Raw genomic sequence first — 24866 nt, 5'->3', positions numbered from 1 at the left:
TCTCTCGCTGGGGGCAGGAGAGAGCAACAGAATTGTCTGGAGAAAGGCTGAGTGACCGGTGGTGGGGAGCGTGGGGCCCAAGCCTCTCTCTCTCTGGCTCTGGGGTAAACATGCACACTCTACCCAAGCCTGTGCCTGTCTTTCAAATATCCACCGATCAGAGAATTCCTTAGCCTCGCCTAGCTGACCCCCTCTGCAGCTGCCCTCCTCTGGACCCAGGAGAGGCAGGCACAGAGTGTCACAGACACACAGAGCGTCAGGCTCAGAGTCAGGCAGACATGGAGACAGACTGTAGATGGGTTGATAAGGACATACACGTGTCGAAGGGAAATGGAGACAGACGGGAGAAGCCCCGCCGCACCCCTTCTAGATCTTTCCAGGACTGAAGGCACCCCTTTCCCACCAGTTTTTGGCCTGACAGAAAGGCTCCTGCAGCCCCCAGCTGCCACCCACCTTTTGTGCCAGAAGCCCTGACCTCACAAGGTTCCCCCCACCCCCACCGCCCCGTGGCCATGCCGTTCACACCTTCTCGGCAAGGACCGCAGTCCTCCACACCGGTCCTCTGGCCACCCTACCCATTCCCCTCGGCTCCTGGTACTTTCTAGGAGTCACGGCCCCTCTGCCATGAAAATACCCATCACCCTGCACTGAAACTCTCTCTTGGCAAATGTCTGAACCTCCCCAGAGCAGACAGCGAGGCTCTTTTTTGTTTCAACTCAGGCACAGGCTGTGGACTCATGAATCCGATTTAGAGCCCCTCTCTGACACCTCCCGTCTGTGTGACACGGCGGGCCGCACACCCCTCCTCTGGTCTTCCGCGATCTCATCTGCAAAGTGAGGATGACAGATTCTCCCGGGTTGCTCGGAAGACACCAGAGATCGCCTTCCCTTCCCCTCGCCTGTCCTGTCGTGACTCTTGAATGCCCAGCAGGGTTTCCAACACTGGCGAACTAGAATTGTTGATCAGCAGCTAATAACGGTGGGGGACACTTATCAGCGTGGCTCCCACGCCACGTCCAGCTCGCGGGAACTCTCGGCGCACCTCTCATCCGCACTGGGCTGGAGTGCCACGGGAGCAAACTGACAGCAAGGCAAGGGGAAGTCGCCGGCTCCGGGTCCCGTCTCACGGTCCTTTTCCACCTGCAGTGGACACAGCTGGTGGCAGCCCAGGCGCCCTCAGACAGATCCCTCTTCCCGGTCCTGGGCACCCAGCCCCCAGCTGCTGCGTGCTTTCTGCATCCATGCTGCCTTTTTATTTCCTGTTTTTCTGGTGCTCTGGCCTCTGCGGCTTTGTGGACAGTGCAGGGGGGACTGCCCTTCCCAGGGCCAGCCAAAGACTGACCCAGGAGTGTGCTTTTCATATGCAAACTAACCAACCCCGAGCCCAGACTCACAACCGAGCCCAGACTCACAACCGCTTCCTTTGTGAGCGCCTGTACTCCAGGCCACTATTCCCCAGCCTAAACACCCCAGGATCAGGTTCCAGACAACCAGGGAAGGGGGTGGGGGGCCACACCCCGGAGCCAGCTGAAATTTATCCAAACTAGACAACCCTGAGGCTGCTTACCCTGCCTCTCCGGTTCCTTCCCTGGGAAACCACAGTAAAGACTCTTGCCCAGGGTTTCCCTCCCCCTCCCCCTCTCAGCCTCCGGACTGACCCTGGCCCTTGCCCACGTGGCCTGGTGTGGCTTGGCACGCCCCCTTCTCTTGGGATCCGTGAGAAAAACACACAATCTTTTCAAGGAGGATAACAAAGGATCAGATCGTCCTGATCTGCCCGGCTCCGCCACACCTGAATAATACGAAAACCTACGCTTGAAAAGACGTTGCTTGAAGACAACCATTAGAAAAGAGAAATGTAAGGGGCGCCTGGGTGGCTCAGCCGGTTGGGCCTCCGATTTCGGCTCAGGTCATGATCTCATGGTTTGTGGGTTTTCTGTGCTGACAGCTCGGAGCCTGGAGCCTGCTTTGAGTTCTGTGTCGCCCTCTCCCTCTGCCCCTCCCCTGCTCCCACTCTGTCTCTCTTTCTCTCTCAAAAATAAATTAAAAAACATTTTTTTTAATTAAAAATAAATAGGGGCGCCTGGGTGGCTCCGTCGGTTGAGCTTCTGACTTCGGCTCGGGTCATGATCTCAGGGTTCATGAGTTCAAGGCCCCATCGGGCTCTCTGCTGTCCGTGCAGAGAGACCACTTCGGATCCTCTGTCCCCCTCTCTCTCTGCCCCTCCCTGACTCGCACATGCATTCTCTCTCTCTCTCTCTCTCTCAAAAATAAATAAACGTTAAAAAAAATTCTCTCTCTCTCCTCCTCTGCCACTCTCCCCCGCTCCCACTCTCTCTTAAAAAAAAAAAAAAATGACTGCAACCCCAAAGAATTGCCTTGCTGAGCCACTCAGTGGAATTGTAAGTGATCATAGTTATTATTTTGAGACTCTAACTTTGGGGATGGCTTGTTATTCAGCAATAAAAAAAGGGGGGGGGACAGATCTCCCTCAGCTTCAAAAGCCTAACTCCCTTGGCCTCAGGGTAGGACAGACTGCAGCTTAATTTATCCTCCAGAGCTCCCCACGGGGCCCAGTTGAGGTTGGGACTTCACCTGACGTCACACTCTTGCGAATCTTCCCCCTTCTCTGTCCAGTGTCCTCTGCTCCCTTTTGGTTTCTCCTCAGAGCATTTATCTCATGAATCAGGGGGCACATGAGTCTTGTCTCGGGCTCTTCTTCCAAGGGAATCTGACCTCAGACACGACACGTTGATATTCTCACTTCCAACCGGAAGCCAAGGGTCTGGCTCCCCATTCTCCCTCCCGACTCTTCCTTGCCCCTCTCCTTACATCCCGTAAGCACAGACCACCTTCCAGACTCCCCAGCCCCAGGGAACCATCTAGCAGGTGGCACAGAGGGTGGGGGGGAAGAAGGTGGGAACAAAGACATCATGAGGTCTCTGAAGGAAGGAGCAAGCAGTTTGTTGGCCCTGGCCAGCAGCAAATGACACGGACCACACAGCCATGGAGGAGATCATACGGAGGTCAGGCAGACAAGAGTCTGGCGGACGGCATGTCAGCAGCCGTTCAGGGGCCACGTGGGGATGAGAGTGTTCTCTGATTCTGTGTCCATGGTGGGAGGGGCTCTGCACGTTGTCCCCCGCCTCCCTTGGGAGCGTGCCTCTGTGACTTTCCCATCCCCACCAGTGCCCCCTCTCTGGAAGCCCCAGAATCCATCACCACGGATCGTCCAGCAGGTCCCACAGCCGGGTGCCACTGGGGTCAGATAAGTCAGCAGAGAAGACGCTGGGGGCTGGGGGACCACAGCCTAGCAGAGGACCCCCACTCAGAGCCTCCAGCCAGTCCAAGGAATCCGTGGGGCCCCTGGGAGAGGGCGACGGGGAGTTTGTGGGGGACGGGAGCGAGGAGGAGAAGACAGATGAGAGGCCTTCAGAGTCTGGGGAGGGGGACAGCACGTCGAAGGAGCCGGGGAAGTCCAGGGGGATGGGGGGCAGCTGGTCTGCAGAAGGAATGGAGTGTGAACTTAGGCAGGCAGAGATCCGGACGCCACTCTGTTAATCCTCGTTTCCAGACGTCTAAGTCCCCAACCTCTAGGACCCAGGACTCCAGACCCCAACCCCTTCCTCCTTGGACTAGGAGTCCAGAACCTCAGTCTCCTCTTCCCCCACATCAACAAGTTTGACTCGGGGCGCCTGGGTGGCTCAGTCCGTTGAGCGTCCGACTTCAGCTCAGGTCATGATCTCACAGTCCGTGAGTGCGAGTCCTGCGTCAGGCTCTGTGCTGAGCGCTCGGAGCCTGGGGCCTGCTTCGGATTCTGTGTCTCCCTCTCTCTCTGCCCCTCCCTTGCTCGTGCTCTGTCTCTCTCTCTCTCAAAAATAAATAAACATTAAAAAAGATTAAAAAAAAAAAAGTTCAACTCTTACCATCGGGCTCCATCTGATCCTCCAGGATGTCATCAATGCCCCGGTTCGGAAGCAACTGTAGGACGGGCAGAAGCGGCGTGAGCCTGGGACCCGTCCCGATCCTGATCGAGACCCCTAACCAGCTCCCTCTCACCTGCGCCCTGCGGATGGCTTCCTGCAGCTCCTCCTCCAGACTCGGGGCCGCCGTGGATGGTGCCGAGGCAGGGGTCAGCGCCGGAGCCCGCGCGGGAGCCGGCGCAGTCGGCTGGGTTTCCGCGGCACGTGGAAGAGGCGGAGGGTGACAGCTCCGGCCTGACTTGAGCTAGAACCGCGGGGAAGTGTTCCCATAAGCCACGCCCACTGGGCGCAACCCCCCCCCCCCCCCTCGCAAGCTGTGGCCCCCCCCCCCCCCACCCCCCCAGCCGGTCGCATCCCGGCCCCGCGCTCACTCATCGACCACCCTATTGGTTTCTCTTCCCTTAAGATCCGCCCACTACGCTCTTAACCACGCCCCCACACTTCATTGGCTATTCTTCTTTCGACCTCCCGCCCCCGTCCCGCTCCGTCTTCTCCTCACTGGTCCGTACGCGCGTGGCCCCGCCCTCACCGAGCCCGGCCGCCGGACTGCTCCCAGAGCCTTGGGCCTGAGGCGCGGCCAGGGAGCGCTCGCGGGACTGTCCTCGCGTCGCGGCTTCGGCCGCTCGCGGGGCAGGGCGCCGCCGCGCATGCGCTCCAGGAGCATCGACTTAGTCCCCGACACCGGGAGGCCCCGCAGGCGCAGCTGCTGCCGGAGCTCTGAGACCTGGGGTGGGGGAGCGGGGAGAGGCCTTGCTGGGAGGGCTCCGGGGCGACGCGGGAGCTGGGGCCGGATATTTGCAAAACCGCGAGAAGAGGGACGAGAAGAGGGACGGGGTCTCCAATGGGGCAGAGACTGGGGACTCAGACTTATGGGCACCCCTCCCCCACCCCCGAAGGAGAGGGCCAGCCTGGGAAGTGCTCCCCATACTCACCGTCAGCTCCTCCAGTTTAAGGGTCTGAAGTTCCAACTTGTGTGGAGAGGGCGAGGCGCTGGGGACTCCAGGCGGGGAGGGAGTGAGGGGGATGGGCTTCATCCTGGTGGTAGTCGTGGGGGTGGGGGGAACAGAGGTTAGACGGGGCGGAGAGAGAAAGGGCATCCGGGGGTCCTCAAAGACCTGGGGGGGGGTGTGAAGAGGAAGGAGAGGGCCCAAAGTTCTGGGTCTCCGACGGGGCTAGTCCCTGTGCATGGGGAGCAGGAACCGGAGGCTCAGTGTCTTGGGTCTGGAGCCAGGACTCCTGGAAACTGACGGGAGAGGGACCAGGAAACTGGGAGAGGAAGGGGCTGGGGGCTAGACTCCCCTGCTCTTGGACTCTGGGTTTGAGTCCAAGACGCTGGGGGCCTGACTTTCCGGCAGAGAACGAAAACGGGCTGCATACCTAGGAGGTGGCCGCTGGGAGTTTGTCCCTTCCCACAGAGGTGGTCCAGGGGGACCCAGAGCCAGCATTTTGGCCTGGGGGTCGACCCTGGACCCTTGTCTCGGCCCCGGGGGCATGTACTGGTGGTATGTCAAGTTCCCCTTTGGCTTGGGCTCTCTCCAATGTTGGGAGATCTTAGGAGACTCCTGTAAAAGCAGGTGTGATGTCACATGCTTCAGCTCTGTGCCCCCTCTCCTGCCCCAGAGCCTCATGCAAAGCAGGGCGAACATCAGTCAGCTCAGCCCGGCCAGAAAGGAGCCAAAAAGGGCAGCAGCGAAGAGGACCAATGCTAGACTCTCAGGGGTACTTCCCTTCACTCGGTGGAGACTCACCTTCAGGGACCTCCAAGGGCCATATTCTGATTCAGGGAGCAGGTCCCCAGGACTGAAGAGGAAAGGAGTGGGACCCGAGGGCGAGGCTGGGGCCAGAGCAGGGCCCGTGGCTGAGACCCATGGATCTGGATCCAAGACTGAAGAGGTGGTGAGGGACCCTGAGACGCCTGCAGATAGCAAGCCAGGCAGGGAGGAACAAGGCTGTGTGGGAAGGAGGGCCCTGCAGGCCACAGCCCCCCACCGCGGGCGTGAGAGGGCGGGGCCAAGGAGTGAAACCCCAGGAGCCTGCAAGGCAGAGGTTCTAGGGACCCAGACTTTTATATTCTCAAGGAAGGCAGGAATCGGGTCCTTAGTCACCAAGGGGTGTGATGGCTGCGAATCGCAGCTTTCTGGGGTTCTGCTGGGACAGCCAGCACTCCTGGTTTCTTGAGGAGAGAGAGAGAAGCTGAAAGCCACATCCTGAGATGCATTAATGTGTGCCAAATGCGGGGTCTGGGATGCCTGTCTTCTCCAAAGAAACGGGATCTGGATTCACGCGTTTCATTGGGGCGGGAAAAGCCAGAAAGCAGGAAGCGGAGCTTTTGGGGGTAGGGTGGCCAGGGACCTGTGTTCTTGGGTCCTCGGGAAAGGACGGGATCGGATTTCAGTGTATCCCTGGCAGAGGGACTGAGGCTCGGGAACGAGTGCAGGAGATCTGGCCACTGGGCCCCAGGGGAGTCTGGCCACCATCCCCTCCCTTGCAGGGCCCACACTTACTTGGGTCCTGATACCGCCTGTGGATCCGAAGCTGGAGGACTGCGGACGAAAGAGGGAGGTGGGAGGGGAAAGGCGGGAAGGGAGTGTCCAGGAGCCTGGCCTGGCGGGGCGCCGCGCCCAGCCCCCTTACACTCCCCGGGGCAGGCGGGTGGGTGGGCTGTCAGCCTGGTCCCTTTCCCGGGCCTCCCGCCTGCTCCTCGCTCCCAGCCGCAGCCCTTCTGCGACCAGGAGCCAGCCAGCGTGCAGGCAGGAGGCGGCCCTGCCCCCCAGCTCCACCGGCCCCCCTTCAGGAGCACGTACCCACCCAACTCAAGGCACCATCGCCAACTTGGCCAGCCGGACCCGTTTGCACCCTCACCTCCTCCGGTCCATGTGCTCGAATCTGCGCAAGCCCACTCCCTCCTGTGTGCCCCTGGGCCTCCCCCCACAGTCGCTCCCTCTGTACACGCCTCTCCCCGGGCCCTGGTTTGGCACGCACGCCACTTCTGTGCACTCGTACCCTGTGGCGCTCTCCATCTTGGCTCGCCCTGTCCTGGCACCCACCCAGCCACACTGACACACTTCCCCGCACACTCAGGATCTGGCTTCCAGCTTGGGAGCAAGGATCCCGCTCCGTCACGTTCCACGTGCACTCCCCGGCACCCCCTTGGCTCTTCGGTCACCGGCGTCTTCGCACCCACCCAGCCACGGAAGCACACTCGTTCACACGCGCGTTTCACCCTCCGCGCGCCGCGCGCGCAGGAACTGACATCCAGCGCCACTCACTTGCCCGCTTTCTGTCTGCACTGGGACCTAAGACACGACCCGTGACGCTTTCGCCGCGTGACAGCTCGCTTGTCCCCTCACCCACGCTGCTCACGCCAAAGTCCCCAGTCTGTGTACCCCGTCCACTTTGCACACCTGTCAATTTCAGCTCCTGTTCCTTCGCAGTACCCGACTCTCCACACCCACCCCTACCCGCCCACCTGCTCCTCAGTGTTTACGTGAACATTGTATTGGCCGTTTGCACGCTCGTTGAGCCACCAAAAACTCAAGCCCTTTGCTGGGGCCTCCTTTCTGCACAAGTGACCTTTTGTACAGAGGACACGTGCCTTGTGGGCCCCATGGCCTCCTTCCCACCCGACCCCCCCCCTCCCATACACACTCCCAGAGTTAAGAGTTCTCAATCCCAGGGGGCGCCTGGGTGGCTCCCTCGGTTAAGTTCAGGTCATGATCTCACGGGTTCGTGAGTTTGAGGCCTGTGTCTGGCTCCGCGCTGACAGCACGCCTGGGATTCTCTCTCTCTCTCCCCCCTCCCTTCCCCCACTTGTTCTCTCTCTCAAGAATAAGTAAATGAACGTAAAAAAAAAAAAAAAAAAAAAAAGAGTACTCAATCCCAGGGCCCAGAAGACTCCTTCCCTACATGCACAGAGAGAATCCTCTCACCAGATCTGAACTTGGAGCGAATGATTTGGGAGCGCTGGGAGGAAGCCGCGAGGGTCATTGCCAAGGCTGTGATGGTGACCTGGACTGAGGCGAGGGCAGGGCCCCCACAGGAGGCAGGGTCAGAGTGGAGGTCAGGAGGCTGTCCCCGCAGGCGAACGCAGCAGGGAAACAGCTTAGGGATAGGAGAGGACTTGAACCATAAGTTCTGGATCCTGGGGGGGTGGGAGGGATCCAGGGGCTGGGAGCCCAGACTCCTGGGTCCGAGGGAGAGGGGGTTGAGGGCCCCAACTCCTGGAGCCTGGAGGAGGAACAAACGGGATCTCTGAAAGGAGACCCCCCCCGCCCCCCTCCGGGTCTGTGAACGGAGAGCGAAGAAAAGGGGGTGAAGGGACAGAGCTCAATACTCTGAAGGGACTGGAATCCAACACCCTTGATCTAGAGGGGAAAGAGACCTGCTAGGCTCCTGGGGAATGGAAGGGTCTCTGCCACCTGCATTTAAGCAGGGGGTGGGTGGGTGTCAGCCACTATGGTCTGTGAGGAAGGGACTGGGACCAGAGAGGTGGCAGAAGGGTTAAGGCGGGTTCCCCCCAGCCCCACCCCAGGGGCTTCTCACCAGGTGGGCTCCGGCCAGTAGTGCTCCGGGGCGGGTTGAGTCCCCAGGTCAAGGCTGGAGGCCGCAGGCTCCGCCCCACCAGCCCGGGACCGCCCAGGACACCCCTTTGTAGGGCGAGCAGGAGCCTGTGAAATGGGGCGGGGCAGACAGGAGCTCCGCCCGGGACCCTGAGAAGGGGCGGGAGCACGGTCTGGGTGGCACTGGGGGAGGGGCGAACGTCGGGGTTCCCCAAGTCTCTCCCTCCTCCGCGGCCTGGGGCTGTGGGGCTCAGGCGGGGCAGCGGCAGGCGGACTGACAGAAGCAGGTGCCTGGAGAGGGGCGTCGGGTGAGCAGCGGGAGCAGGTGGTCGCGACCCGGCCCTGCGGGCAGGTGCCACCTGTCGCTTATTTTTTTCCCTGACGCAGCAGCGGGAGTCGGATTTAGGGGAGTGGAAAGTTCAAACCGGAGCTCCGGACTCCTGGATCTGAGGGAGGAGGGGGCTGGGGATCTGGACTCCTGGGTCCGAGGGAGGAGAGGGTTGGGGCCTGGACTTCTGGATGGGAGGAAGGAGGGAGGCCAGAACCAGGACGAGGGGTGTCGGGATTCGGCAGTGTGACCGGCGGGCAGAAATGTCCAGATGATGGCCGGGGGACCCAGACTCCCGGGTCTGAGGGAGAAGAGGGCTGGAGTATGGCCTTTGGGGTCCGAGGGAGAGATGGCTGGTTCCCGCTGGCAGGACCGAGGGCCTGATACCTGGCCGACCCAGCTTAGGGTTCTGTCCTGAAATGCGTTGCGAGGCCCCAGGGCTCCCGGTTTGGATTACAAGCCCCAGGGCAAGCTGAGGCCGAGGCTATAAATACCCCCGGGGCCTCGGCAAGAACTCAAGGCTCCAGTCGAGGAACCTGGTGCTCTAATCCGCAGAAAATCATCATCGCCAGCGTTCCCAAGTCTTAACAAGCGAGGCGGTGCCAACACCACAGATACCTTTATTCCTTGCTCCTCGCCCTCACCTCCCAAGCCCGTCTTCCCACTGTCCCATCCTCTGCGACCCGAAAACTCAAACTCCCGGCATGCCACGCGGGGGATAGAACTACAACTCCCAGAGAGCCCTGAGCTCGGGCGGGCTCCAGGGAGCAGAAGCCGAAGAATTTTCAAGGGTCGCGCGCTCGTTGGTTATTGGCCCTCAAGGAGGCGTGGCCACGGGAGGTCCGTGGCGGTGATTGGCCGGCAGTTCCTGCTGCTCAAGATCCCAGAGGAGGCGGCGGAGCCTGCGCAGTTCGCGGTGCAGGGCGTCGTCCGTCACGGGACCCGTGAGGCGCAGGCGCGAGCTGCCCAAGGGCAGGATGAGGGGCGGATGGGAGGAGAAGCTCTCGAAGATGTCCCCTAGGAGACAGAAGAAGACGGCGTCAAATTCTGAAAATGGGCGTGAGGCAGCGGTGTTAGAGAGAGGCTGCGTCACCCCCGAGGGAAGGACAGACTTCAACCAGCAATTCCCGGAGCGGGACCCACTCAAACACGAGTCTTGGGAGTCCCCGAGCATCATGGGAGTTGTAGTTCAGACAAAGAAAGGCCACCGCTGCCTGGGAGACGGGCGAGGTAGTTGGGTTCTTGGGTCTGAGGAAGGAAGGTCTGGGAACTTAGTTTTACGGATTCCTTCGTGGAGGGGCCTGGAACCCGAGCCCCTGGGTGAGAAGGGTAGGTTGTCGGGGGAAGGGGCTGGGGGCCTGAACCCTGGGGGGGGGGGGGGAGGGGAGGAGCTGGGGCTTGAAATCCCGTATCCTGGCGGAGGAGGGAGTTGGGGCCCATCACTTATTGGGTCTCGAGGGAGGAAAGGGTTAAGGGTCCAGAATCCTGGGTCAGAAGGAGGAAGGGGCTATGGATTCCTAGGTCCTGAGGCCAGAAAACAGCTGACAGTCCCCGTGCCTCTGTCCCCACCGTGCCTCACCTGTGTCCACAGCGTCTCGCTCTGCAGGGGGAGGGTCCCAGGCAGGTGGTGGCCCACGGCCAGGACCCAGCTGGTAGTGGCTGAGCAGATGGTGAAGCTGAGCAGGGGTCAGCGTGGGGTGGTCAGTTCGTAGGCTGCTCCAAGAAGCCTGGTGGAAAGATGAGGTGAGAAGTCGGTGGTCGTTATGGGACAGCTGAGAAAGCCTGAATGGAAGGCCGCCCCTAGAGGGTACCGATGTAGGGGGTCGGCCGTGGTGTCTGTGCAGCCAGATTGTGACTGCGAAGCCAGGCTGTCACCAAAGTGATGGTGAGAAAGGGGGTGCTCTCGGCTTTAAAAAAAATGATTTGTGGGGTGTCTGGGTGGCTCAGTCGGTTAAGCTTCCGACTTCGGCTCAGGTCATGATCTCACAGTTTGTGAGTTTGAGCCCCGCGTCGGGCTCTGTGCAGACATAAATGTAAAAATTTTTAAATAATAAAATTTAAAATAAAGTTTGCATCTACTGAACTGAGATGACAACCAAGTCATCATTGCGGTGGACCCGGATTGCCTGGGTTCAAAAATCCCGGCTTGACTACTCATTACCTTCTAGCAAGTCCCTGTGCCTCAGGTTCTTCATCTGTAAATTGGGGGTGGAGGGATTAGGCACCACCTAATAGGGTTGTTCTGAGGTTTCAATATGGCAAGATCGTAAAATACTTAGAACACGGCCTGGTGCTTATTAAGTGCTCTGTAAAAGTCTGAGAAATATCAACAAAAGAAATCAAGGAACTTATCCTGCCCGAATCTCAGTTTCCTTGTCTGTAACAAACGGTCAATTAATAACCTATTTCATGAGGCTTAATCAGCACTCAATGAGCAGTGCTTGACAGTGTTTGGTATCTAGTTTACGTTCAATGAATGTTTTGACTGTCGCATTCCTTGGTCTCATACCAGACTTTCGGAACCAGCATGACTGAGGGAGGGAGCCTTGGAAACTATTATTCGGAAGCCCCACTGGGATTCAGGTGCACTTTGGACGCTTGGGGCTGGCTTCTAACTGCCAGTGCATCACCCACGGTGTCTGCGCTGGGACTGGGGATAACGTGAGGGCCAAGGGGATGTCAAGGGTGGGCTGAATACAGAGGATGGATGGGGGGGGGGTTGGGGAGTCAGAGGTCAGGGATCGGGAATCACCTTGAGCAGAGAGGTGCGGGGCACACAGAGCAGGTTCACAGCTATGGAGAGTTTCCGGAAGAATTCAGTGGCAATGTCGCCCAGCCCGGCCCCCTGCAGCCAGTCCAAGACGAGGTCTAAGTTGGTCCGGATTTGGACAGCTCGGGACCATTGATAGAAAGGTCGGCCTTGACCTGTGGGGAAGGTTAGGAAGGGGAATGGGTGCGGGGACTCTGCCCTCCTGCCTCCCGGACCCTTCTTATTTTTCAGCTTGGGATCTGGAGCTTGCTCTCCAGACTCTTTAAAGATGAGGCCTGATCCTGTGGTATGTTCTGAACTGACTTGGGTCCCGATGGCTCCCGCCCCTTCGTCCCTGCCCCTTCCCCGATCTGACCCGCACCTCGTTCCATCAGCGAGTTGAGGAGGGACGCATTGGAGAAGAAGAACAAGTAACCGAAAGTCTGAGACACGAGGTCCGGATGCAGCTCACACTGGCTGGTCAGTTCCAGGGCTGCTTGGAACACGCCCAGGGTGGGTCTCAGCCCCGGAGGCATGGCTGCCAGCTCGGCGCCGGGCCCGGGAAGCTCTGCCCCGGCGGTAAAAGGGTTACTATCCAGGAGAGCAGGCAGCGTTGAATACAGAGTCTAAGAAGATACAGAGATGGAAACAAATGATTGGACTACACCTTCCTGGAAGCTTCCGGGCGGTAGAGCTTCTGGGAATTAGAGCCCATTCTACCTTCAACACCCTAAAGGCCTCTGTGAGCAAATCCCTACTTTCCAGGTGGCTTTCCGGCATTCATCAGGCCTGGGACGCCTCAAGCCTTGAAATTTTTTCAGTGTTTATTTCTTTTTGAGAGAGAGAAAGAGACGGAGCTCAAGTGGGGGAAGGACAGAGAGAGAGGGGCCGACACGGAATCCGAAGCAGGCTCCAGGCTCCGAGCTGTCGGCACAGAGCCCGACGCGGGCCTCGAACTCAAGAACCATGAGATCGGGACCTGAGCTGAAGTCCGACGCTCAGCTGACTGAGCCACCCAGGCGCCCCGGGACTTGTGTTTCTCAACACGGACAGCTCGCGGAGGACAAAGGACGCTGAACAAAGAGGCCCCCTTCAGTCAAAGAGTGATTTATCCAGAATTCCCAAAGGAAAGAAAAAGAATAGAGAGTCAGGAAGTGGGAGCAAAGTGGCAGTGAGCCAGTGGAAAGTGAGATCGGGCCAAGGACAGGAAATGAGGTCAGAGCCGAAGAAGAAATAAAGCCACACGTGGCAGGAATGTACAGGAAGCGAAGCCTTGGAGGAAAGGGCTTCACAAATCCAGCCTGCTTAAGGAACATCTTTACGTTGATCAGTCCCCAAAGATCCCCGTTCCGTTTACAGACAGGGACTCAGACCCACGGTAAGCCTGAAACCCTGAGAATTCCAAGGAGCAATATCAAGGTCAAGGGTGGTTGGGGGCCTGGGGGAGAAAGCGGGTCCTCAGGACTAGCACTCCAGGGAGAAGGTCTGTGGCTTGGAAAAGGGAGTGAATTCGGAGCTATAGGAAATGAAGTCAGCAAACAGGAAGTGAAGCCTGATTACAGAGGACTTTTAGTTTAAGTGACAGTGCCTGACACTATTTGATATCTATCTATCTATCATCTATCTATTTTACCAGTCACTGAAGAGTGGACTTAGAAAACAGGAGCTTGGGGCGCCTGGGTGGCTCGGTCGGTTAAGCGTCTGACTTCGGCTCAGGTCACGATCTCACAGTCCGTGAGTTCGAGCCCCGCATCGGGCTCTGTGCTGACAGTTCAGAGCCTGGAGCCCGTTTCAGATTCTGTGTCTCCCTCTCTCTCTGCCCCTCCCCTGTTCATGCTCTGTCTCTCTCCGTCTCAAAAATAAATAAACGTTAAAAAAAAATAAAAAAAAAAAAAAGAAAACAGGAGCTTGAGGGGCACCTGGGGGGCTCAGTCAGTTGAGCGTCCAACGTCGGCTCAGGTCATGATTTCACGGTTTGTGGGTTCGAGCCCCGTACTGGGCTTTGTGCTGACAGCCTGCTTCGGAATCTGTGTCTCCCTCTCTCTCTGGCCATCCCCCACTGGCGCTCTGTCTCTGTCTCTCTCTCTCTCTCTCTCTCTCTCTCTCAAAAATAAAAACATTTAAAAAAAGAAAAAGAAAACAGGAGCTTGAGAAAATGATAAGGGTGATATGACCAGGTCGTAAAGTTCACTTGTCACGAGGGGACAGATGCAGACCCAGGAGAAGAAGCCAGAAAGGCGGGAAGTGATGTAGGCTCCAACAGGAAGGGGTATCAGAACAGCAAAGCCCTGGGGTGAACGGGAAGTGATGTCAGAGAAGCGGGAAATCTCACAAGGTCGACTAGGAAGTGACGTCAGAGCAACACGATGTAATGCAAACAGGAAGCGAGGTTATGTCAAACCGGCAGCAGGGGACAAGACCAACCTTGGTGAGGTAGTAGACAGACTGCTGGAAGGTACACATGATGACCTCGTCCAGGAGGGCCATGGCCTCATCACATAATTCCAAGTCATTGCAGAGCTGTGGGTCTGAGGACAGGCCTGGGGGTAAGAGAGAGAACCAGAGGCTGACAGGCAGGAGCCCAAGTCCCCAAGTAGAGGGAATGACAGGGATCCCGGACAGGCCTGTGCTTGGGTCAGAGCTCACCCTCCTGGTCGGCCTCCTTCTCCATTTCCAGCACCTTCTCCTGTACAAAACTCAGCAGCTCCGTGGTGTTGGCCATCCACAGCATGAGTGGCCGCAGCTCTACGGACACAGCCTCGGGAGTCAAGGGCACCTCGGGGACTCCCTCAGGGTGGCTGGAGAAGGAGGAAAGGACCCATTAGCGGGACAGTCCATTATCGTGATGGGGGTGGGGTGATCTCTGCCCAACCCCCACCATAATGTCCAAACCCCGAGCTCTGGATCTAATTGAGGGCAGAGGCCAATCCCCATTTCACAGCTGGAAAAGTTGGGGGCCAAGGAAGAGCCTGCCTGCAGAGCCCCACCCCTGCATCCCTCTATAACCCTTCTTCCCAGAATTTCTCTTACTTCTCTGGCTGGCGGTCTCCGATTTCCTTGATCTTTTCCTGAAGAACAGTAAGCTCAGAATCAAGGTGCGTGGAATTGAGGGAGAGAGACGTATGAGTTAATACCCTGGTCATTTCTGGAAGCACCTTTTTGACACAGCCTCTCCACGCTCAAATGGACCCTAACCCCCAGGTTTAGAATGGTTTCACCTCTCTGTACCTTTTTTTTTTTTTCTTTTTTAATGTTTATTTTTGAGAGAGAGAGTGTGTGTGTACGTGTGAGTGGGGGAGAGGAAGGGAGAGAGGAAGACACAGAATCTGAAGCAGGCTCCGGGCTCCCAGCTGTCAGCCCAGAGCTGGATGTGGGGCTTCAACTCAGGAACCGTGAGTCAGTTCCTTAACGGGACTCAGTCACTTGACCGACTGAGCCACCCCGGCGTCTGTCCATCACCTCTCCATACCTTTTAAAACACAAAGCCCTAGGGGTGCCTGGGTGATTCAGTCGGTCGAGTGTCCGACTTCAGCTCAGGTCACGATCTCACAGCTCCCGAGTTCAAGCCCCACACCCGGCTCTGCGTGGGCAGTGCAGAGCCTGCTTGGGATTCTCTCTCTCTCCCCCTCCCCCACTTTTGCGCCCGTGCGCGCGCTCTGTCTCAAAAGAAATAGAATAAACTTACAAAAAGAAAACAAAGTACAAAGCCCTATAACTGCAGGCGGTCTACCTCCCTCAGGCCCACTTCTGCTCAAATAGAAGTTTCTTCTTACAGCCCAGGCCCTTCTTTAACCCTCGCTCTGAGAAGCCCTAGCTCAATTGGATGGCGACTTTAACCTCCCCCCCCCCCCAAAATCCCGAAATCTGGATGATTTCTCCCAGGTACTTCCATCTGTAGGTCCGATGGATTTGTCCTCCCTCGCCTCCAAGCACGGTCTTGCCCACTACCGTTCAAAGCTTCGGGCCCAACGGGCTGCCCGCCTCACCTCCCACAAGGGTCTCTCCTGACTTCTCATCCCAGGAGCTCTCTTCCCCCGGCTCCCGGAATCGTTTCTCCCATTATCCCAGAGCCGCAAAGGTGGTTCTTCGCTACCTTCTCTTCCGGCACCGCGGATGAATCCACCACTCCCAGCACCCCGCGAGATCCCTTACTGGAGAGCCCAGGCCCCTCCTAAGCATCAGGGGAGAGGTGGCTTCATCCTGCTCGACTTCCAAACGGGCGGCAGGGGGCGACGAGAGGCTGGGGGAAGCCCACGGGGAGCAGACGGGGTTGGGACGGCGGTTGGAGGCACTCACCCAGACAGCCTCCTTGATGAGCCGGGCCAGACGGCCCAGCAGGCGCGGCAGGTGGCCCAGCTCCAGTTCCCGGGCTGAATGCCGGACGCACAGCGCCAGCAGCGTGGCCGGCCCCAGCGGTGGTAGGTCCCCGGCGCCGGCCGCTGCTGCGCGCACGATCTCACCCAGCAGCGCCTCTTCCTCGCGGGGCCGGAAGCGCAGCACCGGCTCGCGGCCATCCAGGTAGGCCGCCAGCGCCTCGCCGCGCTCCTGCAGGCCCCGGCCGCACAGGCGGCAGGAGAAGGCCCAGCCGGGGCCTGGCGGGGAGGCCCCCGGACGGGTGGGCAGCCACGGCGGCCGCGCTGGCCCCGAGCCCCCAGCGCGGGGGTCCTTGTACATGAAGAGGAAGTGCTCGCCCAGCCCCAGCAGGTCGCCAGGGTGCAGCTCGGCCTCGCGCAGCAGGAGGCACCCGTTGTGCGTGACCGGGGCACCCCGGGCCGGGCGCACCATGGCCGGGGGCTCAGGGCCGGCACGCACCGTACAGTGCCGCGGCAGGATGTCGGGGGCATTGAGGAAGGTGTCCACATAAGGGGCCGGGGACCCACCGCGGGCCGAGGAGTTCCCGCCGCGGCCGAAGACATGCTGCTCCCGCGTCATCACATACACCACGAAGTCCTGGAGGGAAGGTGGAGGTACAGGAGAGACACAGCTCCGTGAGGAACGGATGTTTCCAAAGGGGACCCTGGGCCACAAAGGACTCTCCCATCCACCACCTCGCTTAGAATGAACGCTTTCAAGGAGATCTCCTGGGGTCCCCCAAAGCCTCAGCAATTGCTTCCCCTAACCATGAGTGGACTCTTCAAAGGCACCTCCTGCGATGGACTGGTCCAGAACGCCCATCTGGAAGACTGGCTACGTATAAGGAAACCCCTTTCTTGACATGAGTTCTGTAATTGCCCTCCCTGAAATTATTGATGTTTTCCAGGAGACATTTCTCCAAGGAGACGCCCCCCCTCTTCTCACCTCTTCTGAATGGACCCTTTCAAGGAAATCCATTCCCACAATGCACTCTCCCATGATATAGAGCCCAAAGAAGGGGTGCTTCCAAGAGCACCACACCCCCATGACTACAGTGGACTGCCCATTCACTTGCCCCTCAAAGAATGGAACTTTCCAAGGACATCTTTCTCCTGTGAGCCCTCCCATGTCTCTACCCCTGGCCCCATTTGCCACTCCTTCCACCACCAGAATGGGGACTTCCAAAGACATTTCCCCTTTTAATAAGAGCTTCTCTGAATATTTCCAAGACACAGGACGGATATCTTTAAGGCGACTGCCCCCTTTGAACAAAGGTTGCTTCCATTATGTCCACCCCATGAACATACACTTCCAGGGAGACCCCCTTTCTACAAAGGACCCTTATTTTCCCCCACCCCATGCTGAACTCGCTTCCAAGGAGAAATAATACTGCAATGGAATCACCTACTACCCCCACTCCCATGATAGAGGATTCCAAAGATCCTCTCCTTTGCATCAATGGATGCTTTCAGTATTCTCATCCCAACAAAGAACATTCTCCATGGAGCTCTCCATATAGTGGGTCTTCTAGTAACCACACCTTATGAATAGATGTTTTCCAGGAGACCCTCTTCTTATAATGGAGTGTCCCATTTCATCCACCAAATGAAGAGGTGCATTCCAGAAGACCCCCTTCCTAAATGACTCTCTCATCTCCATCCTACAAAAATGGAAGAGCTCAGTCTGGCCCCCTTCCTAAAATAGACTCTCTGTTCTCTATTCACGTTGGGACAATAGTCATCCTGATATCCATAAATCCTACCCTGAACTCATTACCTTTACCTCATGGATGGACATTTCCAAAGAGACCCCTTCCTACAACGGACTTGTTCATCTGCCTCTAGAAAATGGATCTTTCCAGTATGACCACCTTCCGAAGGTAAGATCTCCTGTTATCCATCCCTGTTTGAAGCAATGGAATGGTCCAAAATACATGAAACCCTTTTCTAAAATTACTCAACCCCAGAAGGGATTCCACAGTGCCCACAATGAACTCCCGGGTTATAGCCACTCATGAATAGATGAGTGCAAATAAATTCCTCCCCAAGAGAGGCACCTCTGATTCCTCTTCCCCAGGAAGGAATACTTCCATAGAAGCCTCTTTCTTAGAAAGGAATTTCTCATGAACCCCATTCAAAAGAATGGATGCTCCCAACGTTCCCCCTCTTCCCAAAACAGGCTCTCCTATTCTCCAACCTTGTCTGCAAATCCCTCCCTGTAAGGAACTTGCCCCAGTAAGGAGGAATGAATTCTTCCACGCAAGCCCTTCTCTCAATAGTCTTAACCTCTCACTCATACACACCCACGCACAGGCCACCGAACCCAGCTGGATCACTCTCTGACAGCACAAATGGGACTATTTGCTGAGCTCCACTACCTTCTAGAGTGGGCTTTCCCACTGATTCCCAGCAGTACCTGTGGAACTTGGCTGTACTGCTGTTACTCAAAGTTGGGCAACACCACAAACATGGCTCCCCCAATCATCGCGCGCGCACACACACGAGTCTTTCCAAGAGTACATTGTTTCTATTAATGAACCAATTTCCCACTAACCCACGAATCATTTTCTACTATCTGCTAATCCTTTCTCCCTCTCTGCTGCCTAACACTCAAGCAAGTTCTATTGTCACCCAAATATAGAAAACAGAGGGGCGCCTGGGTGGCGCAGTCGGTTAAGCGTCCGACTTCAGCCAGGTCACGATCTCGCGGTCCGTGAGTTCGAGCCCCGCGTCAGGCTCTGGGCTGATGGCTCAGAGCCTGGAGCCTGTTTCCGATTCTGTGTCTCCCTCTCTCTCTGACCCTCCCCCGTTCATGCTCTGTCTCTCTCTGTCCCAAAAATAAAATTAAAAAAAAAAAAAAAAAAGAAAACAGAAGCATCCGTACCACCTACGTCCCCTAACAAGAGTCAAATCATTCCAGTGTAAACCCGCTTAGAAAGTGGGTTAGTCCGCTCCTTCCAAGAAAATATACGCTTACCCAGAACAAGATCCCATACATCAATGAAATTATCTTCCTCCCAAACAAGATAGACAGTTCAATTACTCCTCATCAAGAAATAGACGCTTACAAGGAGATCCCTTTTCTACGATAGGCTCTCGCATTCCCCCTTGACAGACAAAGACAGTGTTTTCCCCCAACATTGCATGAAATGAACCATTCCCCACTTGTTCTTCCAGCAAAATCTTTTTCAGCCATCAACCTCCACGACTTTCACCTCTTCCCCCCCATCCCCTGTCTTCCACAATGACCTCTCCTACCCTGGAACCCTACCTTGCTGGGCCCACACCTTCCCACAAACCTGAGACTACCGCGACCCAGGGGATTCTGGGAGTTGTAATTTTGTCGCCCTGCAGACGAAGTAAGGTCGCAGGAAGGTCGGAGCATAGTTCTCTCCGGGGTAGGAGGGGCTGCCTTACCTGAGCGTCCTGGTAGCCCTGGAGCAGCAGGAAGTAGGGACGGTTGCTGGGAGCCTGAATGAGGTACTGGGTCAACTGATCGAAGTCGCCAGGGTCAGCAGGTCCGATTTGGGTGTCGGCTGCCCCTGGGGCCATGCTAAGTGCCTGCTGCCTGCGTTCCTGCTGCCGCCGCCGGCGACCCTGCAGGCTGAGCTCCGACACGCTGCGCCGCAGGGACAGGTTTTCCGAGCGCTCTTTGCCCCCGGACCCAGCGGGGGGCCCTGACCCGGACCCCGGGCCCGGACTGGCCAGGGCCGCCCCTCCGGACGCCGCCCGGGAGCGATTCTTCTGTGGCCGCCACGAGGGGGCACCCGTGCCTGCGGAGAGACGGAGAGGGATGAGGCAAGAGACTCCAAAGAGACCGAGACACGGTCGGAGAACCGAGATGATAAAGAGACAAAAAATTGACCACAGAGAGGTGAGGCTGCTTCCCACGTTTAGTTTTCTGTATATGCTGTTCCCTGTGCCTGGCACAGAGTGGGTGATGGTGAACGGAAGGAACGAACTAGTGATTTGTTTCTCACTAGGCCGCGAAATCTAGGAGGGTGGGAACCTCATCTGTCACGTGCTCACTGTATTCCCCCAGGGCCCTAAATAATGTGTGGCCCACAGTAGGCGCTCAAGCAATGCTTTTTGGGGAAAAAAAAAAAAAAAGACAGTGATGGTTGTAATTGCCATCTTTATTAGGCGACCACTATGTGCCAGGCCCTGTGCTAAAACCCTTTTATACATTTTCCGATTTCATCTTCCCCTAGGGTTTTGCAGAGCGGAACCGACAAAGAACGGATCGGAATCCAAGCCAGAGTTCAGAGCTCAGGAGGTTGACCGCTACACCACTCTGTGTCCCCGATGGGGGAGGCTCAGAAACAGAAAAGCGTTAGGAGGTTCTGTGAGCAGCCCCTCCCTTAGAGCCAGGCTCCATCCCTGCCGGGCCCTGCTCTGCACTTACTGTCTCACCAAGGGGACCACCTCCTGTTCCAGGAACGTTTCCTCAAAGGCCAGGCCAGCATGTAAGCCCTTGATGGTGTTACGTCTTCATTTCCCATGCGCCACCCTCAAATCTCCCACCCACAGTCTGCAGCCAACCCAGCCGAGATCCACCTGCTCCAAGGTCAGATCCTCTGAAGCTTCGATCTGTTTTTTTAATTATTCTTAAGAGAGGGAGAGCATGAGCCTGAGCACGAGCAGGGCAAGGGCAGAGAGAAGGAGACACAGAATCTATAGCAGGCTCCAGGCTCCCAGCTGTTAGGACAGAGCCCGACGCCGGGCTCGAGCTCATGGACCGAGCGATCATGGATCATGATCCGATCCGAAGTCGGAGGCTTAACCCACTGAGCCACTCAGGCGCTCCTAAAGCTTGGATCATTTTCGACCCCAAACAAGCCCACCATTTCTTCACTCTCCAGGCTCCTCCCCCTTAGAGGCTTAATCGACGTCAGCCCTGCCTCTCGCGAGAGGCCTTCTAGCCACGCGGACGACCACCGCCACTCAACACCTCTGGCTCTGGGTTACTGTCTTCAGCAGGCGCCCCCCACCCCATCACAAGCCCCGCCCATCCACTCTGGCAATAACTCGGGTCTAGCCCCAGCCCCGCCCCCGACCTGACCCGGGGCTTTAGGCTCCTCCCATTCCTCCCCCCCTCCCACTTTCTCCCGGGGGCCCCGCCTCCAGCCTACCCCTGGTCTCTCAGGCCCCACAGATCCCGGCCCCCAAGCCCCGCCCCGCCTCCCCGCTGGCCCCGCCTCCAGGACAGGCTCCGCTCCGCCCCCAGGCCCCGCCCCCGGAGTCGGGCCCCCGCCGGCTCACCGTCGCTGTCCGCCGCGCCGAAGGCCTCCTGCTCCAGGCGGCGCGCCTCCTCGCGGCCGCGCAGCTCGAAACGGCGCGCCCAGCCGGGCCGCGCTCGCCACAGCTCCTGCACCAGCAGCGGACGCTCGGAGTCGCCCAGCACGCGCAGGTGCTCCGCCCGCCACTCGCAGCTGCCCACGCCGCCCGCCGCGGGCCGGCCCAGCGCGTCGCACAGCGCGAAGGCGTCCACGCAGCTGCTCTCGCCTGGGCTGCCGCCGGGGCTCCCCGCCAGCCCGTAGCGCTCCAGCGCCTCGGCCACCAGCTCGCGTGCCGTGGAGCGCGCAGTGGCGAGCACGCTCTTGTAGTTGGCGCCCGACGCCAGCCCGGCGCCGAAGATCTTGAGGACCCCCGGGGGTGCCGTGGCGCGGGCGGCCAGCGGGGGCTCGGGGGCCACGCCCGCGGCCAGCTCAGGCAGCTTCTTCTCGCTGGCCCAGCGCTGAGCGCCCCCCGGAGTCCCGGCGCCTCCCGCGCCGCCGGACCCCGTGGCCCCGGTCCCCGAGCCCCGAAAGAGCTGGGAGATGCGCTTGGCGCGACTCCCGGAGGCTCCCCCGGCCGCCTTGACCGCGCCCACTCGCCGCAGCTCCACGTGCGGCGGCGGCGGGGGCAGCGGCTCGCTGCTGCGGCTCCCCGTGTCCGAGGAAGAAGACCTGGGAACCCGCCAGGGGCGCGGAGAGGCGGCAAAGAGACCGAGAGAGACAGGCCAGGATGGAGGCCGACGGTGGAAGACGAAGGAAGGAGGTGGGCGAAGACCCAGACGGAGGGATCAGAGACCCGGAGAGTGACAGAGAGACCCATTGAGAGGGGACACAGATCCGGACCGAAAGAGCAAAAGAAACCCAGGGAAAGAGAGGGACAGAGACACAGATAAAGAGGGAGACAGAGACCCACAGAAGGGGGAGAGACGCGAGTGTACAGATACGGAGTTGGGCAGAGGCCAGAGTCAGAGAGAGAGAGAGAGAGAGAGATAAATGAAGGTGAGTGGCACCTAAGGAAGTTGCAAGAGGTAAGCAGGGAGGGGAGGAAGGAAGGGGAATCAAACCCTTGCCCCTGTATTCCCATCGCCTTGTCCATCCAGCGAGGGCCCCTATCCAGGCCCGACTCTTCCCCGACCGGACTCTGAGAGCACTGTGGCCCACTGTCTGTCTCCTCCAGCCCGCTACCTCGCTTGCCCATTCCGGAAAGGAACTGCAGTCAACGCTCGGGGCCCCTGGCCTTACCCGGTACAGGGACGGGATCAGAAACGAGGACAGTTGGGAGGTAGGTAGAGGAGGGACAGGGGCCTGGAGGAGGTGGGCACTCACTTAACAGAGGCGGCGCTAGGCCAGCGGCGTCCCAGCTTGGCCAGCTGCTTCCTGGGAGAATTGATCCACAAGCCCACGGGGAGGTGGAGCTTCCCGAAGCGGGGGCTTCCGCCCTCCTTCCGTTCACCAGATAGCATGGCCCTAAGGAAGGATGGGTAAGACCCCAACTCCTGAGGCCCCGAGTAGTGGGGTTTGGGATGGAGGGGCCTGGGGCTCAAACTCCTGAGTCTGGGTGGAGGAGAAGGATGGGAGCTAAGCTCCTGGGTGCTGGGATGGGAGATGGGTGGGGACTGGCCACTGGGTCTGAGGGAGGAGGGGTCTGGACTCCTGGCTCCCCGGTTCTTACCCTGCTTCAGGTCCCAACAGCACCCCGGGGCCCTGGCTCCGTTGGCCCTGGTTGGTTCCTGACCCCGCTGTTCCCGTTCAGCCTTTGCCTCTGCCCCGGCTCCCAGCACTGGGTGGGGGACAGGAAAAGGCGAGAGGAAACCCGGCAGGAAGAGCTGGGAGGGGGCGTCCTGTGAGGGGACCGGGCCTGGGGGAGGAGATCTGCGTAGGGCAGGCCCTTCTCTACTCCTTGATTGTGGAATTACATCTCAGCTAGTTGGGCTCTGCCTTGACACAGGGAACTGACTTCCCAGTCTCTCCGAGGACAGGAGACCCGCCCCAGACCTCTCCTTGGGAAACCAAAAGTGAGGATCAGACCGGAGGAAATGAATCCGATATTTAGACAACCAGATAAATCTTTATTTGCGCCTTGGTACGGTGTGCTTTTCGTTCGGTACCTTCGGAACCTGGCTCTGTGAAGGCTGACTGTGTGACACCGGGCTCTGTGACTGCCGACTCTGGGGACCCTGGTCCTCTGGGGCTGCTGCCTTGTCGGTACGGACCCAGGACTTGACGGAATCGATCAGGGTCCCAGACCTAAAGCAAAGTACGCTGGGGAAGGGTGCGGTGCAATCGTGTAAGCAGATTAGGTCCTGAGTGAGGGACACCCCTCCCAGCCTCCCTAGATCTGATCCTTTTCTATGACCCAAGCTTCGCCGCCCTGGGTAAGCACGCCCCTCTTTTCTAAGCCCCTCCCCCTAACACCTCCTCCTACGTTAGGACGTTGGAGACCCCGCCCCTCGCCCCAAGCCCTGCCTTCTCCGGGAGGCGGCTCACGAGGTGGCAAAGCCGATGATCAGAAACACAAAGCCCCAGATCAGCATCTCGAACAGAAAGCCTCTCAGCGCGTCCTTGGGATTCAGACACTCTGACGGCTTGAGGGATCGAAACCGCTGATACTGGGTGCCGGGGTTTGATTTCGGGATCTCCTCGATGACTCTTTTGGGCAACACTGACAGAGGAGAGAGAAGGAGCAGTCCTGGGAGGGCCGGTCGTGGCCCAGGCAAGCTCTGTCCACGCCACCCTTCCCCAGGACCCGGGCCTCCCAGGAGATAAGCACGCCCCTCACTGCCTGAAGCCAGGCCACTGTGAGAGGTGGCCGCACCCTGGGCAGGAAGCCACACCCCCTTGGCCTGAAACCACACCCCGACAGACAGTTAGGCCCCCCAGGTCGCTCGCTGAAGCTGACTGCCCCCCAGACCGAGGACCCTGAGTCCCATACGTCTGTCGACTCCCCAGCTCTGACCTGTGACTTCAAAATGGATGACCGTGGCTGGGCCGGATCGCTCAGTGCCCAACTCGCAGCGGTAGTTACCCGCATCCTCTGGCCTCACCAGTCGCTTGATCAGGGTGGGCCGTTTCCCCTTGTACACCAAGGTCTCAGGATTGCTCCCCCAAACCTAGACCCAAGCTCAAGGGGTCACAGAGGCCTGGGGGAATTCAGGATTTGGGGCAGTACAAGTGTGAGGGCATCACGGGGACTCAGTGGCCGGATAGGAGTCCAGGGTTACTGGTAAGGGCATGGGGTCCCCGGGGATCCCTAGAAGTCAAACCTGGTAGGTCATGGGTCATGGGGATTGTGGCAACAAGCTTGTGGATGAGGGGGTCGGCGCTCACACAAGCCTTATGGACTTGGGGTTAAAGGGCCCACCCTGTAAAAGCTGTAATAGGTCAGGCCTTGGGATAATTTATGCCAGTCGAGCTCACAGTCCAGGATCAGGTCTTCCGTTTCATGGACATTGATTTGGCGCACTGGAGAGACAGGTTGTGCTCCTTTGCCTCTTCAAGGTTCCTGGTCCTCCCTCAACTCCCTCCACTTGGTGGCGGTCCCACCTTCTCTGGTGGGCGGGCTACAGTCTCCGCCCCCCCGGGCGGTGTCACAAGTCTGGCTCCGCCCCCCTGGCGCCAA

The 24866-nt window shown here is 58.5% G+C and overlaps 3 protein-coding genes across 10 annotated transcripts in view; all 3 read right to left on the bottom strand.

The window, feature by feature from the left end:
* Positions 1 to 1402: 1402 nt before the first annotated feature.
* MAMSTR (MEF2 activating motif and SAP domain containing transcriptional regulator) lies at positions 1403 to 7970 on the bottom strand. Its single transcript, XM_049620777.1, has 9 exons — positions 7913 to 7970; positions 6488 to 6526; positions 5732 to 5868; positions 5361 to 5545; positions 4916 to 5018; positions 4513 to 4707; positions 4060 to 4227; positions 3927 to 3981; positions 1403 to 3502 (listed from the first exon to the last, which is right to left on the bottom strand). Exons 1-9 carry the CDS (start codon positions 7968 to 7970, stop codon positions 3219 to 3221), a joined length of 1224 nt encoding a protein of 407 aa, XP_049476734.1. The 3' UTR covers positions 1403 to 3218.
* A 1649-nt stretch (positions 7971 to 9619) lies between these two features.
* RASIP1 (Ras interacting protein 1) lies at positions 9620 to 23255 on the bottom strand. 2 transcript variants are annotated; one of them, XM_049620815.1, is made up of 12 exons: positions 22920 to 23255; positions 22574 to 22714; positions 21234 to 21919; positions 19389 to 19744; positions 15916 to 16569; positions 14650 to 14687; positions 14266 to 14417; positions 14044 to 14159; positions 12002 to 12245; positions 11623 to 11795; positions 10450 to 10597; positions 9620 to 9887 (listed from the first exon to the last, which is right to left on the bottom strand). In XM_049620815.1, exons 2-12 carry the CDS (start codon positions 22708 to 22710, stop codon positions 9688 to 9690), a joined length of 2904 nt encoding a protein of 967 aa, XP_049476772.1. In that variant the 5' UTR covers positions 22711 to 22714; positions 22920 to 23255; the 3' UTR covers positions 9620 to 9687. The 2 variants fall into 2 exon arrangements, with proteins under 2 accessions (XP_049476772.1, XP_049476773.1); XM_049620816.1 differs by having other exon boundaries at positions 14044 to 14147.
* Positions 23256 to 23288: 33 nt separating this feature from the next.
* The window catches only part of LOC125915149 (izumo sperm-egg fusion protein 1-like), a 12221-nt gene continuing 10643 nt past the window's right edge, over positions 23289 to 24866 (bottom strand). For 6 of the 7 annotated variants that reach the window (XM_049620819.1, XM_049620823.1, XM_049620818.1 and 3 more), the window contains 4 exons: positions 24609 to 24709; positions 24204 to 24357; positions 23735 to 23909; positions 23289 to 23509 (listed from right to left, as the gene is read on the bottom strand). In XM_049620819.1, coding sequence (XP_049476776.1) covers positions 23317 to 23509; positions 23735 to 23909; positions 24204 to 24357; positions 24609 to 24709 — 623 coding nt within the window. In that variant the 3' untranslated portion in view covers positions 23289 to 23316. The remainder of the gene's footprint in view (positions 23510 to 23734; positions 23910 to 24203; positions 24358 to 24608; positions 24710 to 24866) is intronic. The other variant, XM_049620822.1, reaches the window with a different exon arrangement.

Source organism: Panthera uncia, assembly GCF_023721935.1.
Source record: "Panthera uncia isolate 11264 chromosome E2 unlocalized genomic scaffold, Puncia_PCG_1.0 HiC_scaffold_19, whole genome shotgun sequence".
In the NCBI taxonomy this organism is placed as follows: domain Eukaryota; kingdom Metazoa; phylum Chordata; class Mammalia; order Carnivora; family Felidae; genus Panthera; species Panthera uncia.
Note: the sequence above shows the minus strand (reverse complement) of the source record. Positions and strands in the feature narration are given on the sequence as shown.